Source organism: Mobula birostris, chromosome 2 (genome assembly GCF_030028105.1).
Source record: "Mobula birostris isolate sMobBir1 chromosome 2, sMobBir1.hap1, whole genome shotgun sequence".
NCBI classification, from domain to species: domain Eukaryota; kingdom Metazoa; phylum Chordata; class Chondrichthyes; order Myliobatiformes; family Myliobatidae; genus Mobula; species Mobula birostris.
The window spans coordinates 65,593,720-65,614,229 of NC_092371.1; the positions used below are offsets into that span (position 1 = coordinate 65,593,720).

Sequence of the window (20,510 nt, forward strand, 5' to 3'; positions counted from 1 at the left end):
GTGAGAATTACTTTTAAGTGTGAACATATTTGCACTATTATTAAAATGAGTTAACCACCGGGTAAACATAATATCCAATTTGTTGTACAGGAAAACTGCCCACTGGAGTAGGAAGCTGATAATAACTCATGCACTATTATTCAAGTATTAGGATGCTTGGATTTCATCAGATTTTTGTCGGACTTGCTCACCATATTAAGTTTTTCGAGTTCAGTTAGCAAAGAAGTCATCACCATTTTAAATGTGGTAGAATCTTCCGCAATGTTATGGACTTTAAGTTCTCAATAGTGATATTATCTTAAAAACATCACTCTGAGAGAGTTAGTCTCCCTCAATATTTGGTGTTCAAAATTATTAAATCAGAATCAGTATTGTTGTGCAGGATTTCTAAGTTTGAGAACACCCCATTTCAATCACAAATTAGACTGCCAACATTTACCACAAAATTAGAAAGTTTTGATGAAAGCCATGAAGAATAATGTTGAAATGATGGTAGTAAGTTATGTATGAATGTAAGTGCCAGGATTTTACTAATTACAAGTGTGAGTGAAAAGGAATTTGGCTTTAACAATCATGCACGTACAACTTTAACATGATAGCAGAGGACAAATGTCTACACCAAATTAACATTTCCTGCCAATTCTAACAATAAATTTAGTGCATAATAAGGTACATCAAAAATAATTTAATGAAAGATTTCTCTCTGAAGTAAAATACATGAATTATCAGAGCAGAGATTGTCACTTCTTCTATCAGCTCATCAGTTATCTGTGAGGAAAAGAGAAATATATTAATTTGCATTCAGTATTTGTACTAAAGACAAAATTATGACGAGCTAATTTGGGGATGGGCAGGGGTAGGTGCTGTGTGGATTTGAGAGAATGTTATATCTTTTCACTAAAGGAAAACAACTCACTGCCTATTTCCAAATCCTTATGTCCAAGTTTGCAAAACCAAAACTCTCAGATCTCACAAGATTACCCAAAAGTACTAATGTGGGTGATGTAACTAAGACTGAACACTTAACCATTCAAGATTATGGCAAAGTTTCTGTATTTTGTTCAACTAAGACCATTATGAATCTCAAGGTACTATATGGTGACATACAGTATACACATATTAATAATAAATTTACTTTGAACTTTGATGATACGCACTGCTAGACTTTCAGAGTCATTTGGAGCTAATTGGGAGAAATTAGTGGATTTATTTCATTACAGACTCAATCAATTAAGCAAGTTGATTAATCTAAAATCAAAGGGATCACCGATAGCTGATGTACCTACTGCAGAAGAAAGGCTTTGGGTCTATCTTCCAATGTTGCCGGAGCCAACTTTAAGCTAGGTAGGGTCTTCTGGTAATATTACCCATGAGATATTAGATGTTTGACAACTGATAGTCAAACATCTAATGATCCCTCACTGGATGGGCAGTAGGCAGTGAGTAGGATCATGTGTTACACCAGCATTAACTGCTTTAATATGTGTGAATAAATTACTATTATCCATAGCATTGAAGCATATAATACCCCATCAAAGAATTGTGCCTCCAGTTGGAAACCCTGGTGCAGGAGCTTGACTCTCTACAAGTCAACCTAGAAGACATTGCATCCTGGATAATTGAGGCTGTTACAATGCAGAAATCCAACCTGGTGGCATGAACATCGATTTCTCCAGCTTCTGATAACTTCTGCCCTCCCTCCTTCTCTCTTTGCCCATCTTCCATTCTGGTTACCCTCTCACCCTTCCTTCTGATTACCTGTCCATCACCTCCCTCTGGTTTCCCTCCAACCTCCCGTCCTTTCATGGCTCACTGGCCTTTCCTATTAGATTCATTCTTCTTTGGCCCTTTAGCTCCCTCCTATCCCCTCCCAGCTTCTTATTTCATCCCGCTATCCCCCACCCATCCAACTTACCCCTCACCTGGTCTCACCTATCTCCTGCTACTATGTACTCCTTTTCCTCCCCTCTCCTCCTTATTCTGGCTTCTGCCCCTTTCCTTTCCAGTCCTGATGAAGGGTCTCTGCCCAGAACATTGACTTGATAGATGCTGCCCTGGCTTGCGTATACGTAGACAGCTAGAACGCAACATCCATGGTCAACCCCGATCTGCGGAGGGCCCCCGTTATGTGTGTTGCTCTAGAATTCCAGCATCTGCAGTATTGCTCATGTTCCAGGGCACATGGCTTTCCATTTCTCAGCACTGCTAAGTGGACAGGCATTCATCAAAGTTAAAGGACATTAGCTCATCACAAATGATGTTGTCTATCACCACAGTCTTTCTCACTGTATGCTCAGTTGGTGTTGATGGAGTTGTTATCTAAAAAATTCAAAGAACCAGATCCATTGTGAGAATGACTCTTTGTTTCTGATCACAGATCATAATGCAGTCAGCTTCATTTTTAAACTACCCACCATCACTAAACTGTCTTAAGTCACCTACCACAAGTGGAAAAATTTGAAGAAAGGAATTGTTTCTTCAGAAAAGGAAACTGAAGTGAAGTTCAGTAATAGAAAATTTACCGTAAGTGGGATTGGTGCTGTAATCTGCTTCCAGCAATGAAGAGAAGCTGTCAGGTAGCTGCCGAGTATTTACATTTCCAAGTCTGTGTTAAATCGCAAAAAACCCATAAATTCCAGTCCAAAATTTAAATTCTCTCATCCTAAATTTGTTTTTTTTTTAATATGACATGCTTCTGTAATGATTTCTAAGAACAGTTAGTTGTGCACAGCAGGTAGCTGAAAAAAACCAGGTGCTCAAAATCTGAAATAAAAGCAAGTAATGTTGGGAAAACACAACAGATCAGACAGTATCTGTGGAAACAGAAACAGTTAATACAGCTGGTCTGAGAAAGGATTGAAGACCCATCATGTTGCCTATTTCTCTTTCCACAGACTATTTTATTTGTTTAGCGATCCAGTGCAGAGTAGGGCCTTCAGGTCCTTCAATCCACACTGCCCCAGCAACCTTACAACCCAAATTAACCCTAGCTTAACCACGGGACAATTTACAATGACCAATTAACCTGCCTGGTACACCCTTGGACTGTGGGAGGAAACCGAAGCACTGGGGAATCCCCAAGCATTCCATGGGGAGGACGTACAGACACTCTTTACAGAACGGTGCTTCCTGACCTGCTGGGCTTTTCCATTTATCATGTTCTTCCTTATTTTTATCCCCCTTTTTCACTCTTCCTTTCTCATCTCCTCTCCTGAATGTGCCTGCCCAATCTAAAGCCACCCCTTGTCCCCTCCCTCCATTATCACTTGGCATTTCTTTTCCTGGTGGTAATACTAGTTACCATGCAGGGTAGCAGACTAGTACAGCTGGGACATGTACTTTCCTTGCCTGAGGCATACGCACAAACATTCTCTTCCAATAGGATTCACGTTCCTCCTTCCAGTTCCAGGAACACTGAAGACAATTGTTCCAGCTCCCTATTTGTACTGTATGTTTGGTTTAATTCAATATTTGAGCACAACTCAAATAAGGGGTACATGAGGAGAAACTTCTTCACTTAGAGGGTCATGAGAGTGTGGAACGAGCTGCCAGCACAACTGGTGCACATGAGCTTGATTTCAACTTTCAAGTGAAGTTTGGATAGGTACATAGATGGTAGGGGTATGGAGGGCTATGGTCCCATTGTAGGTCAATGGGACTAGATGGGCCAAAGGGCCTGATTCTGTGCTCTATTTTGCTATGACCCTATGACTTCTAACACACTGCTTTTGGTAAAATCTGCCCAATTGTCGATTGTTAATATATCAGTTCTCTATCAAATAATCATTGGCATCTTATCTCATAATGCAGAGGGTGTGTGTGTGGCAATGGATTATTGTCATTAAAATCTTTTGAATGACTGTCCTTCATCAGTCAGCTTTGCCAGGTAAGGAGACACTTCACCCATGAATCTGTCAGGGTTCTCTATTATATCTAGTGCTCCTGGTGTGACCTCCTCTAAGTTGGTGAGATGCAAAGCAAATGGGACACCATGGCAGAATTACCCTGTGATACTTACTTCAATTCAACTTCCCATTCCCATTCCAACATGTCAGTCTATGGCCTCCTCAACTGCCAAGATGAGACCACACTCAGGTTGGAGAAGCAACACCTCATATTCCACCAGGGCAGCCTCAAATCTGATGGCATGTATGTTGATTTCTCTAACTTCCAGTAATTTCTCCCTCTTTCCCCTTCTCTCTTTTCCATTCCCCATTCTGGCTCCCCTCTTATCTCTTCTCTTCTTCTCACCTGCCCATCACCTCCCCTCTGCTTTCCCTCCTCCTTCCCTTTCTCTTAAGGTCCACTGGCCTCCCCTATCAGATTACTTCTTCTAGCACCTCCCAGCTTCTTACTTCATTCATCTTCCTCCCCCCCACCCCACACAGCCATTTCACCTATCATCTGCCAGCTGGTACGCTTCTCCCTCCCCCCGCCTTCTTGTTCTAGCTTCTTCGCACTTCCTTTCCAGAACTGATGAAGGGTCTTGGATTCATCAATTGTTTATTCCTCGTCATAGATGCTACCTGACCTGCTAACTTCCTTCAGTATTTTGTGTGAGTTGCTTGAATTTCCAGCATCTGTAGGATCTCTTGTGCTTACGTTTTTGAATGACTGTTTACACTTCTACCTTGGTTAGTAAAAATTGGTCTCCCATTTTGGCTAAATCTGCAGCCATATTGCAGAGAATAGCACCTATTTTCAACAAAATAATTTATCATTTTAGCACATTTGAAATTATTCTATAGAAAGGAGTTCCTTGTTTTCATTATAAAATATCCAATTTAATATTGGATGATACTTCTCCAATTGACCTATACGATATTGCTTTCTTCAGAGATTTTCCTAATAGATAGCACTTTCTCACTTTCCCATTTCTGATGAACAGTCCTGATCTAAAACTCAAATTGCTTCTCTTTCCACAGATATTGTCTGGAGTGCTGAGTGTTCCCCACATTTTCTACTCTTATGCCACCTGAGGTCTCCCTCCCTCCTGATTCTAATTCTGTTCTCACTTGATGACCATACAAGTACAGTTTTGCAGAAAGATTCAATGAATTTCTTTAGCCAGAGCATGTTGAATCTGTGGAATTCATTAGCACAGACACCTGCGGAGGCCAAGATACTGGGCATACTTAAAGCAAAGGTTGATAGGTTTTTTTATAAGTAAATAATTACAGGGAGAAGGCAAGAGAAGGGGTTTGAGAGGGATGATAAATCAGCCACGATCAAGTGGCAGAGCAGGCTACACAGGCCAAAAGCCTAATTCTGCTCCTATGTCTTATGGTCTTATGTTGTTATGAGTGTCACTCCAGAGCAGGAGCCAGCTCATCTTTTCTAAAACTAAGCGTTGAATGGCTGAAAATTCACCTTAATCATCAAAATTAACCTATACTTTCCTATTCGGTTGCAGCTTAGTTCTGCATTGTTTAGTTCCTTTGCTACTTGATCATGAAGTATAATTTCCTTTGTCTTACATTAGTAATAATTTATTTCTTTGTGGCTTTTGGGGAAATCAAAATCAATGATCTTCAAATAAGTTAATGCATTCCATATGAAACTTAAAACTTACAATGCTAACTGGTTTGAGTTTGAATTATACCTTAGATTGCCCAGAATTGCAGCCAAGTATTTTCTAATTGCCATCTGCCTCTGATATCGAGCATAGCTGTCTGTAAAGATGTTGTCAGAATGTCTCTTGGCTATGGGTTCAAGATCTCCCTCGAGGCCGCTGTCACTATTAAAAAATAAAGCAACACCAAAATTACATGTGGTCTGGCTTAGTGATTTCATGCCATGTTGTTCAAGGCACGTCTTACATTTAATATTCTTCACCAACCTAACAGAAGAGACCTGGACAAATATCGCTTTCGATCTCATTTCATGGTTATACAACATTGAAAGAAGCTACTCAGCACACTGGACCCATACCAGTTACCAGGGGAATCTTCCCAGTATTCACTGCTCCTTTTCATCTCTATAAATCTATCTCCCATAACTCCCATTCTTTTTCCCCATTAATATACACTCAGGGCAATTTATAGAAGGTAGTTAAACTACCAGCACATATTTGAGGTACGGGCTTTGGGATTGGGTGTGTCAAAGAACCTGGAGAAAACACACTCAGTAAAACTCCACTCAGACAGCACATTAGTTCAGGATTACATCTGGGTTCCTGGAACTGTAAGGCAGCAGCTAACTGCTATGCCTTCCTATAAAATGTCTGCATCCACAGACTGAAATTAACACCCCATACCATCTCCTGCACTGAAATAAATTGATGATGTTGAATAACCTAATCAGTCTGCATTGAAGTACATAAATCATGCTGCCTAAGCTACATTATATAACAAACATTGTAACCTTTGTTCAAAATCTCAACTGAAAATATAATTATATATAGCTACGTAAGATGATTTAGCATTACATGGGTGATGGCACTTAGACCTTTTTTCCTCAATAGAGCAGATTTAGATCAGATTCAGATTTATTTATCACATGTACATTGAAACATATTTAAGGCATCCGTTAGTCTTGTGAGACCATGGATCTGCGCCTGGAAAGTCTTCACTCTCCAGGGCGCAGGCCTGGGCAAGGTTGTATGGAAGACCGGCAGTTGCCCATGCTGCAAGTCTCCCCTCTCCAAGACACCAATGTTGTCCAAGGGAAGGCCAAGGGCCGTTACAGCTTGGCACCAGTGTCATCGCAGAGCACTGTGTGGTTAAGTGCCTTGCTCAGGGACACAACATGCTGCCTCAGCTGGGACTCGAACTCACGACCTTCAGGTCGCTAGTCGAATGCCTTAATCACTTGGCCACGTGCCCACAAAACATGTATCATTTGCATTAACAACCAACAAACCCAAGGATGTGCTGGGGGGCAGCCCGCAAGTGTCGTCACACATTCCAACGCCAACATAGCATGCGCACAATGTTCATCAGAACAACACAAACAGCAACAGTAATAACAATAGAACAAAACAAACCCCTTTCCACACTCCCACCCACCCACTCACCTCCAACATAATCACACACACACAAGCCTCCAATCCCAGGACAGGCCGCCTCCAGGCTTCAGTCCTTGGCCCTAAACTGTCAAACCCTCAGATAGTGGGCCTCCAACCTCCAGTCCTGGCCTAGAATCACAGACTTGTAGACTACTTTAATGACGGCATATGAGGAGTTAGGACAAATATTTATCATTTTCAAGAAATGCATGTTAGTCCTCCCAAAAGGTACTACCACACAGTTATGTGCAGTGACACTGATTTGCCATTGCACAACCACTGTCCAAGTATTTTGCAGACTTTTGAAAAATTATCTGCACATACTGATATTTTACTTTTGTTTCCTGAGTCCATTATTTATGTAAATAGTGATAAACTCAGCACTGGTCCCTGCAAGAGACCATGTTCCAGCATTCAGCAGTCTGCAATTACCTTTGACTACTGTTTATTTTTGTTTTGTAGCCAGCTTGCAATACATTGTGCTACACTCTCTCTGTTTTACATTCCAATCAAGGTTTTATATAATACATTATGAAAGGGTTTCCAAAAGTCCATTTAGATTACATCCACAATGTCCTTTTTGTATTTTTCAGGTTTTAGATGCAAAATGTTACATCCAAGTAAGTGTTCCAAATCTATCTTCATAGTCCTATAGATCTATTTTGCAACACGAATAGCTTAAGTACGTGCCAGTACTGCCCTTCTTTTATCTACTCCTGGCTTCTTGGGGGATAAAACATGAAATTCACCCCACAGTGTGATTTTATTGTCTATAAATTGCTCCAATATACCAATTATGTTAAATGTGTTAACATTCTTGAAGATCTTTTATCACCACATCCACTTTATTCCTAGAAAAGATCAAAATTAAGTTTTGCTTTGAATATATGAGTATTTCTTTTTCTATTTGATACTTTTGATTTAAGATTTACCTTCATCTTCCCATTTGCTTTGGTTCAAATTTCAAAGTACATCTACAAGGGGTGATTGATAATTTGTGGCCTAAGGTAGAAAGAGTCAATTTTAGAAAACATAGCACATTTAATTTTCAACATGGTCCCCTCCTATATTTACACACTTAGTCCAGCGGTTGTGGAGCATACGGATCTTGGACCTCCAGAAAGTGTCCACAGAGGGGTGATTGATAAGTTCGTGGTCTAAGGTAGAAGGAGATGAGTTATATGGCTCTCGTTACATGCACGTGTAGTTCAACTCTTTGAGTGATTATGCAGAAAGTTTGAGGTTAATAACTCATCTCCTTCTACCTTAGGCCACAAACTTATCAATCCCTGATGAGTTATGAACCTCAAACTTTCTGCATAATCACTCAAAGAGTTGAACTACACATGCATGTAACAAGAGCCATATAACTCATCTCCTTCTACCTTAGGTCACGAACTTATCAATCACCCTTGCTGTGGACACTTTCTGGAGGTCCAAGATCCATATGCTCCACGACCACTGGACTAAGTGTGTAAATGTAGGAGGGGACTATGTTAAAAAATAAATGTGCTAGGTTTTTTAAAATTGACTCCTTCTACCTTAGGCTACAAACTTATCAATCACCCCTTGTATTATCAAATAATGTATAAATTATACAACTTTGAGATTTGTTTTCTTTCCTAAAGTTTCTTTATTTTCTCATCAACATTCGTAGTGAGATGCTAAGGATTCCAAGGCACTTTAGCTAACTGTGATGATCTGGCTGTCTTACATTTCCTTCTTTTGATAAATCAATATATATGTGAATGTAGTAATACATATTCAAAGTGAAAGTAGTAGACATAATTAACTTAAAATTGATTTTTTTTCCTTAGGCTATTGTTTGAGGCAAATAACTAAACTGAATAAATGGTCTGATGTGATTGGCTACAATATAAATTGAATGAAAGGAAGTGTTAACTCACCCCAGTCTTTTGTCCACTATGCTCTGCAAAAGCTTTCTTGCAGAAATTTTTCCTAGCAACTTCCTGTAGCTGTTGGTGAATACTGCATCTGCATGCCTTTCAATCCTGATTAACAAATAACACAGACTTTAATATTTTCTGTTATTTCCAACAAAATAACATAAATGGCTTCATTTACGTTGCATAAAAGTATTCATAAAATGGTTTCATTTTTCTTTCAACACTAAACTCCTCACAATAAAGGAATCACAATCTGAGAAGCTCTTTTTTTATATAAAATTTCAACATGGAACTCATATGTCAGCACTGTAACTAAATCCTATATCATCTAGCACTAAATGTGGTTATGCTCATGCAGATACAGTCAGGAAAAACTGAAAAAGTTGCTGCAGAAAACACCTTTGACCAGAAATCAGTCAAAGTGCTGGAGGAACTCAAGAGATCAGGTAGAACCTATGGAAAGAAATGAGCAGTCACATTTCACACTGAGACCTCTTCATCCAGACTGGAAAGGAGGGGGAAGTAGCCAGAATAAGAAGGTGGGGGGAAGAGACAGAGTATAAGCTTAAAGGTGGTAAGTGAAACCAGGTGAGGGGAGATTAGTGAGAAGCTGAGGTGATTGGTGGAAAAACTAAAGGGCTGAAGAAGAAGGAATCTGATAGAAGAAGCAAATGGATCATGGGAGAAAGGGATGGAGGACAGGCACCAGAGGGATGGAATAGGCAGGTGAAGAGAGTGAACGGGTAAGAGGGGAGCCAGAATGGGGAATGGAAAAAGAGAAAGGAGGAGTGAGAAATTGGCAGAAGTTAGAGAACCCAACTTTCAGGTTGGCTGCCCAGATGGTACAATGTGGCCTGCAAGTTCTTGTAAGAAAAGGAGATAGTGGAATCCTGAATGGACAGTCAAGGTTGCTAAGGCACTCCATAGCAGATCTCTCCCATGGCTAGAATCACAGCATCATTGCAGGCTGTACTTGAAACAATTGGGTTCAGGTCGAGACTGTAATTAATCTGCCTCATCTGACAAGAATGTCTGGAAAGAGGTACAAGTAGTCTTTGTGAACTTCATTCTGACCAACGTTGTAACACAGGATTCTGCTCAGCAGACGATCTCACCATCTTACACTGAGATGAACACCAGTTGCTGCTGAAAGATCACTAGCTTGGTGAATGGTACCTCCTGGTCTGCTCAAAACATGCTGGGCTTCCAGTGAAAGGAGTTATCCACAGCTGAATGCTGCAGACCACCACCCTTTGTTGTCCAAGAATACAAGCTGACAGATGCATGGAAGGTCAGTGCAGCTATATGCTATGTTTCTCTGTGGAGAAGCCACAGTCTGCAGTCCACCCATCATTGCATATTGAGGTGCTGGTACCCAGCTCAAAAGAAAACCTTGCACTGTTTGTTCAAGAAATGAATGTATAAACACAGGAGTTTCTACAGATGCTGAAATCCAGAGCAACACACACAAAATGCTAATGGAACTCAGTAAATCAGGCAGTACTTATAGAAGGGATTAAACAGTCAATGCTTCAGGCCAAAATGAAGGGTCACCTCCATAGATGCTGCCTGACCTGCTGAGTTTCTCCAACATTTTGTATGTGCTGCTTTGAATGTAAAGGAATCTGATGTCCTGCTGAAATGGATTTGCTGTACCAAGAACAATAATATGTAAATGTATTCTACATATTTATAAATGTTGAATATGTTTCAAAAAAGGTGAAAAGTATTTAACAGAGAGCAACCTTGGTTAATGGGAGTCCCATCATGGAATGAAAGATGAGAAGATGCTAACTGGTTTATTATTGTCAGATGTACTGAGATATAGTATAAAGCTTTTGTATCCATGCCATCCAGGCAGATACAAGTAAAATCGTTGGTGATTTACACCAAGGAACTAGAAGCTCTCAGTCATGAAGATCAGCCTCTCAGTATCCATCCTGTCAAGGCCTCCATGGAAGCTTATTTGCTTCAATGTATTCTATCCTTTAATTCCCAACGAGCGATCCAATCTACTCAATTCATTCAGATGGAACAACCTTTACCAGGAGTAAATGATCTTTATCAGACTACACTACCTTCCCCTGTTCCCATCACCACCCCATCCACCAAAGTGTCACCCAGTCCACCAAAACTTTACATAATTGCACCAAGACTGTCTTACACATTTCCCATATAGTAAATGTTGATACATTATTTGTTTTCTTTACAGCTTGCTGTACCTATGTCAACTTTCTCTTTGGCCATGAGGACATCTGACATCTACCAAAGTTGATATTTCACAAATCTCAATATCTGCCATCTTTACATCCAAATTACTTAACTGGTACTTTGCCTCTCCTCATTGAAACTAGCTATTTAATCAAACTGGGATACAAATTATGCTGCAGGAATTAGGGAAAGCTTTTCAGTCTCAGTGTTGGTTTATCTGCTAACTGATAAAAGTCAGAGTATATATCACAAAGTGCTGGGACAGAAGATATATCTTTTGAATAGTGAATTGATGAACCCCTTCATAAATGTTTTTTTTTCGGCTCTGGTTATCCAAAAAACGGGAAATAGGGCTGGAACAGTGCAAGAACTGAATGGATAATGAAAGGATGAATGGGACACTAGTTAATGTAGCTGTTAAAAAGGTGTGAGTCAGAATCAAAATGCACTGCACCTTACTCTGCCGTTGTTCGGACTCACCGTTTCCCAGTGGAGTCCATAAGGGACTCGGCGTCTTCATAGTGCTCTCCGTTCTGGACCCCGTCGGTCTCCTCTGGTGAAATATTGAGCAATCTCCGCAGGGCCGACCCATCTTCAGATCTATAACCAGACACAACATTGTATCGATTGACTACAAGAAGTCTACGAGTAGAAAGCTGTAACTAATCAGCTAAAAATATACATTTAAATTCGCTTTGTCCAGGAACCTGACAATGACAGATCACGCGGGGGTGGGGGACATGATATTCTGTGTCATAGCGTGGTTTAAAATGAAAGATAATAATTTAAAGTCCACTAGCAAAAGGGTTTAAGTTGGAAAACTTCTGAGCACAACTTCAACCCATCCAAGCTGGAGAACACCTGTCTACAGTTTAATCGAATCAACTTGTTGGTTTATACAGTAAAGACCCATCTATTCATATCAATAAGAATTGTAAGTTGCTTCTGAGCAAAAGACAGAAGTTTCTCTATGTTGTATTTAGAACTTCTCTATCCAGACATGCTTATACCTTGTGTCTTGCTTACAACTCCGAGGTCGTCTAAAGACCTTTGTTAAGGGCAGACTCTTTTACCGATTCAGATCTGACAACTAAAAGCCGGCCTTTTCCAGGGCAGAGAACACTGGAGCATGCGGAGCGGTAATTCTTTATTCTGTATCGTGACTGGATTTTAAATGAAGGGGCGGTGTTTTAAATGCGAACAGCGAACAGGTTTAAGTTATCAAACTTTTCGGATAAATTAGATCCAAACAAATGTAGTCAGGGTTAACCGAGGACGGGGAAAACAAATAAAACCGTTGATGCTGGAATCTGTAACGGTAACCGAAATGCGGGAGAAACTCAGATAGGCTGCACCTGTGGAAAGAGAAATCAGTCCACTTTTGACGTCAAAAACCCTTCAACAGAACGGAGGGTGCAAAGATTCTGATGCAGGGTGTTCGACCTAAAATGATAACTCCCCCTCCCGCCCCCCCCCCACACACACACACAAACACACACATATGCCGTTTGTCTTTTCAACATTTAGGCTTTTGCTAGTTTTAGGATGTCAACACCAATCTAATACTTCGTAAAGGTAAAAACACCTCAGTGTTTTGTAATCGGTTCTGCATTACACGACATAATAGTAAACGTCATACATATTATATTAATGAATACAATCTATAGTACAATAACTCTCTAACTAAACTCACCGTAAAGCTGGATACAAAGGCGAACACAGCGTGTGCACGACAAGGCAGTAGAACAGCAGGAGAGATGCTTTGTCCAGCATTTTCTGTACAATGGAAGAAATATAGTTTAGAGATAGGAAAATGTTTGAAGCAACATTCAGTTATCAAAACCTTTCTTAAACATTTGATTTTAAGTCTAAGGTAGAGAATGCTGGTCCGATGTAACTTACGCTGTCAGGGAGACTGTTGGTCGCGGCAAGTTCGTCACGTTGAAGAGCTCGATGCTTTAAAGCGGGTTCTCGGCGGTATTTATAGTGATCTGTAAGCCTCGCAATTTTCTGCAATGAGATGTTCTTGTCGAATCGTGAGGGAGGAGGCTACGCCCATCGGTTACATCAGGTGTGAGATGAGACATCCTACCAGCGACACGCAGAATTTCCACACGAGATAGCTAGAATTTCGAATTCAGAAAACTTCTCGAGAGTTTTATGAATGTTTTTCTCTCCCTCTGTGGCAAACGGTCGAGAACACTGATGTATACCTGTCTTTTAATGTGTTTCATTAAAACATGGAAGAATTCCACAAATTATTTGTCTGTTGGTATGATTTCAAAACATCATTTATCATTTGTTGCCGATAGTGTGGCTCGTTTTCGTTATCTTAGCGCCTCAGCAATTTTCTGAAAGTTGGAGACTAGCTCCTTTATAGTAAAAATCTACAGTTAGAACATTAAAGCTGATAAGTAGACTTACAGAGAAACGATGAACGCTGGAAATCTGAACTCAATATCAAAAACTTCCAACGTGTCCTACGTCAAAAAAGTTTTTTTTTACATATTCGGCATCATTATGAAAATGAGAGTAAAACTAACATTTTATCAACAGATTGACTGTATGCAGGAAAACAGCTACGACTTGAATATGAGTGGAATATTGCTTTGACTTTTAAATATGAATGTAGAATTTTCCGGAAGAAAATCACGCAACCAGAATGCACAAAATTGAAATGTTTTATTTTTTACTATTCGCATTTTTTTTCTGTAATTGCAAAGCATCCTTCTTTCAGTAATGCTGATGACATTGTCAATAATTCTATGAACTGAAAAAAAAACATAAGACCATAAGATATAGGAGAAGAATCAGTCTATTTGGCCCATCGAGTCTGCTCTGCCATTTCATCATGGCTGATACTTTTTCCCTCTCAGCTCCCATCTCCTCCCTTCTCCCTGTATCCTAACACGCATCCTGACTAATCAACCTCTTCCTTAACTATACCCAATAACTTGGCTTTCACAGCTGCCTGTGGCAACGAATTCCACAGATTCACCACTTTCTGGCTAAAGAAATTCCTCCTCACCTCCGTTCTAAAAGACATCCCTCTATTTTGAGGCAGTATCATCTGGTTTTAGGCTCCCCCACCATTGGAGACATCCTCCCCAAATCCACGCTATTGACACCTTCCATCATTTGATAGTTTTGATAAGGATAGCAGCTGTCCATGAATGTAACATTATTCTAGTTCTCTCTCTTTAAAATATTGCTGGATCTGCTAAATATCTTCATCATTTTCTGTTTTAACTCATTATGTCTGTCCATTGTATAACTATTAGGGTGTTGAAACTAGTGGTATTTCTCACACTCACAGTGTTTGCACCTCAAAATATTTTGAGTGGAAGTGTTTCCAATAAAGCAGAAAATGCCGAATAGAACATCTGGCAGAATCTGTGAAGCAAGAAACTAGTCAACACTTCAAGCAAATGATCTTCCATTCAGACTTACCAAAAGTAGTTTTAACTTCTTTTGCATTTAAGATTAAATCTGGTTGTTCAAACCCAGATTATAGCATATAGAGTATTGTGTAAAAGTCGTAGGCATCCTAGATTTTTTAAATGGCTTCAGATGGTATGGCCCTAAACTCAACACCTTTGAGGCTGTCTGGGATTACCTGGAGAGACAGATGCAGCCAAAGTCTGCAAAAGAACTGTGGCAAGGTCTCCAAGATGCTCAGAACAGCCTACTAGCTTATGTTCTTATAAAACTGCACAACAGTGTGCCTAAGAGATGTGATATAGTTTTAAAGTGGTCACACCAAATATTGATTTGATTTTTTTCACATTTTACTGCTCTTTACAGCATTTTGATATGTAGAAACATTTCATTTCATTATTTTTGAAAGCATCTTCACTTTACAGAATTTTTACATGTGCATAAGACTCTTGCACAGTACTGTATAAGTGTCCCAACTTGTGCAGTGAAAACAGATCTGCTGTACTTGAATTAACTATAGGTATTAATTACATAAACTCCAGCAAATTCTCCTAAGACTCACAAAACAAAATGTTTGGAAAAACCCTAAAGACATTATGAGTGAAACGAATCTTTGAAACCTCTTGCATGTGTCCTGAAGTTAGGGGTCTGCCATTAGAAATAGTCCAGTACAGTTCAATAAAGCAAAATGTAAACACCAGAGATTCTGCAGATGCTGGAAATCCAGAGCAACAAACAACAAATACTGGAAGAACTCAACAGATCAGGCAGCATCTATGGAGAGGAATAAAGAGTTGATATTTTGGGCCAAGACCCTTCATCAGGACTTGAAAGGACATATAAAATATAAATGTAATTGTTTCCATTTTTCATCCATATGATCCTACTTTCAGCACAGAAATGTTAACTTGGTTTCCTCCCTTTAGAGCTCAGCTATTCTCAGTCTCGCTTGTCTTTTTGTATTCTCCATTCTCAGTGGGTCTGATTGCTCCCCCATCTATGCAGCTCTCTCACATATCTTTCAGAAAGGCCAAATTTAAGTTCCCATTGAAATGAAATATTTAGTTTTATATGTGATATGGGAATCCATATACGTTGACTGACCATCAAAAAATGTGAGTTGGTTACAATGTTAATTCACCCAGTTCATTTTGATGTAATTTGTGCATTCAAAAATCCACCAGTCTTGCCCAGAAAAATTACTTTATACTTTATACTTTATACTTTACATTACATCTTATGAGGGATACATTGATCTTGGAAAACTGACTTTGTCATTTAATTGGGAAGTTCAGGATTAAGAAATCTTAGCAAAACTGAAATGTGGCTAGTTAGTAGAGAAGTTAGAAAAGTTCAAGTTCAAGTTTTTCTCAAGTTAAAAAAATCACTTCTTCACAAACAAAAATGTAGTCCATAGGTCCCTTAAGGTTGCCATGCAAGTTGGTAGGGTGGTTAAGATGGATTGTAGTTCTTTGGCCTTCATTAGTCATAGGACTGAGTTCAAGAGCTCTGAGGTAATGTTGCAACTCTATAAAACTCTGGTTAGACCGCATTTGGAGTATTGTGTTCAGTTCTGGTCACTTCATTATAGAAAGGATTTGGAAACATTAGAGACAGTACAGAGGACATTTTCTTGGACACTGCCTCAATCAGAGAACATGTCTTATGAGAAAAGGCTGAACAAGCTAGAGCTTTTCTCTTTGGACTGAAGGTGGATGAGAAGAGACTAGACAGAGGTGTACAAGATGATAAGAGGCATAGGTAGAATGAACAGCCAGAGACTTTTTCCCAGGTTGACAATGGCTAATACCAGAGAACATCCTTTCAAAGTGAATGGAGGGAGGTTTAGGGAAGATGTCAAAGATAGATCTTTTATATAGAGATGCTGGGTGCCTGGAATACACTGTGGTAGTATTGGTAGAGATTGATGTATTAGGGACATTTAAGAAAGATAGGTATATGGATGAAAGAAAAATACAGGGTTATGGGTTGCGTAGGAGGGAAGAGTTTGATTGATCTTGGAGTAGTTTAAAAGGTCAGCACAGCAGCATGGACCAACAGGCCCATACCATGCTGTACTATTCTATGTTAAGGTTTTAAGGGAAACCCCCTCTCACAGGATGCAGTAGATGTTGGTTCATTTGGTAATGTTATTTTGGATGGATTTTATTTAGCCATGGATATTTGAAGATTAAAATAAAAGGGGATAATTGCTCCACTACAAACATTCAAAGTCCTGATTCCGCTCCACCTAAATATTATAGATTGATACGGTAATACAGCACAAAACAGGGCATTCAGCCCGATTTATCGTACTGACCAAGATGCTCATCTGAGCTGACGCCATTGATCATGTTTATGACTTTGCTTTCCATGTACAGTATCTGTCCAAGCATCTTTTAAATGGGCAGCTTGTTCCATATAAGCACCATAGTGTTGCTTTGATCTTTTACAGCATCTGCAGATTATTTTGTGTTTACCATATAAGCACCATATCTGTGCGAAAAAGATGTGATAATAAATTGACTTTGAACATTATTTGCAGCTCTATTACACCAATTCAATTAGTGCAAGGTCAATTGAATGCAAGGATGAACCTTTGAACATAATTTCCCAACGAATCTCATCATGATCATTGAACTTATACACCATAGGCCCTTCAGCCCATTTAGCCCTTGACTTGTCTATGTTTAATTTGTCACTTGGTTTGTCTATCTATGCAGCACTTTCTCTGTAATTATAACACTACAGTATATTCTACATTCTGTTTACTTTTTACTGTTTTGATATAATTATGTAAAAGCATGATCTGCCTGGGTGGCACTCAGACTAATAGTTTTCCACTGTATCTCAGAACTTGTGACAATGATACTCCAACACGAATGGCACTTGTAGATTTTAATATCTGAAATTAACAGATTTTTAATTTGAAATAATTGTAATAAATTAATTAATATTTTCATGAGATCATATGTAATAAAAGGATATGGGGACATGAAGCTTGGATACATATTAGCCATTATATCACTGAACGGTAGGACAGGAGCAAGAGATAAATGGGTTCCTTTTGTTTCTGTAATAAAAGAAAAAGCTGGAGACTTTCATCAGGTGTGACAGCATCTGGGGAAAGGAAAAAGAGTTGATACTTTAGGTTGTTAGGAAATTTCCTTTTCCACACAAGACTCAGACCCAGGTATTCTTTAGGACACTCTTTATTTGCATGACACGGAGAGCTGTCCCTCTGGAGAGCAACGACTCTGCTTACAATCAGTACACGCATTCTCTTTATAGTTGATTCTAACAGGTATGGTTTGTTCAACATCTCCATATTTGGTAGTGTTCTAAGCAAGCTGGAGGGAAAAACACTTCAGTCAAGTAGCCTCGTAGTGTACAGCCATAGGCAGGATGGCAGTGCCACATAGTCTTGTGTTTACAGCAGTAGGCTAAAGGGCAGCACGTGAGGTAGCCTCGCTGTGTACAGCAGTAGACTAAAGGCATTAAGCAATACAGACATGCAATTCTACAGCCTTCCAGTCCGGTGTCACAAATGTAGTTCTGCTGTTTAAGAAAGGAGGGAGGCAGCAAGAAGAAAATTACAGACCTATTAGTCTGATATCAGTAGCTGGAAAGTTATTGGAGTTGATCCTCAAGGACAAGGTTATGAAATACCTTGAGGTGCATGACAAGATAGGCCCAAGCCAGCATGGTTTCATGAAGGGAAGATCCTGCCTCACCAACCTATTGGAATTTTTTGAGGTAATCTCGAATAAGATTGACAAGGGAGAGGCTGTGGATGTTGTGTATTTGGATTTTGAAAAGGCCCTCGATAAGGTGCCGCATAAGAGGCTGCTTAATAAGATGAGAACCCATGGAGTTACAGGAAAGATATTGGAATGGGTGGAGCATTGACTGACAGGCAGAAAGCAAAGGGTAGGAATAAAGGGATCCTATTCGGATTGGTTGCCAGTTACTAGTGGTGTTCCACAGGGGTCGGTGTTGGGGCCGCTTCGTTTTACAATGTATATCGATAATTTTGATTATGGATTAAATGGCTTTATGGCTAAGTTTGCGGATGACGCCAACATAGGTAGAGGATCAGGAAGTGTTGAAGAAATGGAAAAGCTGCAGAGAGACTTGGTCAGTTTAGGAGAGTGGGCAAAGAAATGGCAGATGAGATACAATGTTGAGAAATGTACAGTTGTACATTTTGAAAGAAGAAATAATCGGGCAGATTATTATTTAGATGGGGAGAAAATTCAAAAATCGGAAGTGCAAAGGGACTTTGGGGTCCTCGTGCAGGATTCCCTAAAGGTTAACCACCAGGTTGGATCGGCAGTAAGGAAAGCGAATGCTATGTTGGCATTCGTTTCAAGAGGAATAGTGTATAAGAGTAAGGAGGTGTTGATGAGGCTCTATGGGGCACTGGTGAGACCTCATTTGGAATACTGTGTGCAGTTTTGGGCCCTCTACCTTAGAAGGGATATTCTGATGTTGGAGAGAGTTCAGAGAAGATTTATGAGGATGATTCCTGGAATGCAGCGGCTAACATATAAGCAGCGTTTGTCGGCTTTTGGACTGTATTCATTAGAGTATAGGAGAATGAGAGGGGATCTCATAGAAACATTTCGAATGTTGAAAGGCTTGGACAGAGTAGATGTGGAAAGGCTGTTTCCCTTCGTGGGTGAGTCCAGGACAAGAGGCCACAGTCTTAGAATTAGAGGATACCCATTTAAAACAGAGATGAGGAGACATTTTTTCAGCCAGAGGCTCGTGAATTTATGGAATTCGTGGCCACATACAGTTGTGGAGGCCCAGTCATTGAGGGTGTTTAAGGAGGAGATTGATAGGTATCTAATTAGTCAGGGTATCAAGGGATATGGGGAAAAAGCCGGAAACTGGAACTAGATGGGAGATTAGTTTAGCTCATGGTGGAGTGGCAGAGCAGACTAGATGGGCCAAATGGCCTACTTCTGCTCCTTTGTCTCGTGATCTTGCGATCTTGTAAAAGTGTTTACCCAACCCAGTCTGCCAAAATTCTCCATATAGGTCAACAATTTATGGTATTGACATTTTTTGATTCTGTGCTTCCCACCTGACAGTGAGAGCAGCACAAGAATTAACATGCATTTATTGCCATAAGTGCGTAATAAGGCATCTTTGTATTTCACAGAGGAGAAGCAAACATGGAAAAAGAGATCTGGAGTGATGACAGTTAAATATATCATTTTGGATAATATCTGGGAAAGAAATGAAAGCTTTGTAGGGAATAGGGGAATGAGAAGAAGAAATTGTCCCAGTCTGAGTAAAGAACAAGAAAACTCTCCCACCAAAGATAAAACAGAGGAAGGAAGAGCATGAAGCGGTCAGAGGAATCTTTAAATGATGAAGACAGTGAATTTGATTAATCAATGTCCGAAGGCTGCTAGAAGCCTCCTGAGGGGTTACTCAAAGGCATTTCGGCACACAGCATTAAATTTCACTACTCTAAATGACAATCTACAAGACCTGCCAGTAGTATCAAGGTTATTCAACATCGAAATAAAGCAACATCTATTCCCATACATCTTTTATGGTAAGATAAAGATTAGCTTAGTTTGTCACATGTACATCGAAACATACAGTGAAGAGCATCCTTTGCATCAGATCAAATCAGTGAGGGTTTCACTGAGCAGTACCCTAAGTCACCAGGCTTCTGGCATAATGTCAATAGTGACAATGTAGCTGCCCCTATAACTTACCAAACCTAACTGTACACTTTTGGAATATGGGAGGAAACCCACATAGTTATAGGGAGAACATAGAAACTCCTTACAGACAGTGATGGAAATCAGACCCCAAACTTACTTACCAAGCACTAGACTATCATGCCACCCTCTTTGCTAACAGTAAGGATTACTAGTGAAGGGAATGTGACCAATTTCCATCAAAATGTTTATAGGAAGTTCTAA

General features: G+C 39.8%; 1 protein-coding gene across 1 annotated transcript; it reads right to left on the reverse strand.

Annotated features, from left to right (window-relative positions):
• Positions 1 to 739: 739 nt before the first annotated feature.
• LOC140210592 (glucagon family neuropeptides-like) lies at positions 740 to 17,890 on the reverse strand. The gene is made up of 6 exons (XM_072279708.1): positions 17,828 to 17,890; positions 12,818 to 12,900; positions 11,605 to 11,724; positions 8,914 to 9,018; positions 5,603 to 5,737; positions 740 to 768 (listed from the first exon to the last, which is right to left on the reverse strand). The coding sequence occupies exons 1-6, from the start codon at positions 17,888 to 17,890 to the stop codon at positions 765 to 767; spliced, it is 510 nt and encodes a 169-aa protein (XP_072135809.1). The 3' UTR covers positions 740 to 764.
• Positions 17,891 to 20,510: the final 2,620 nt, after the last annotated feature.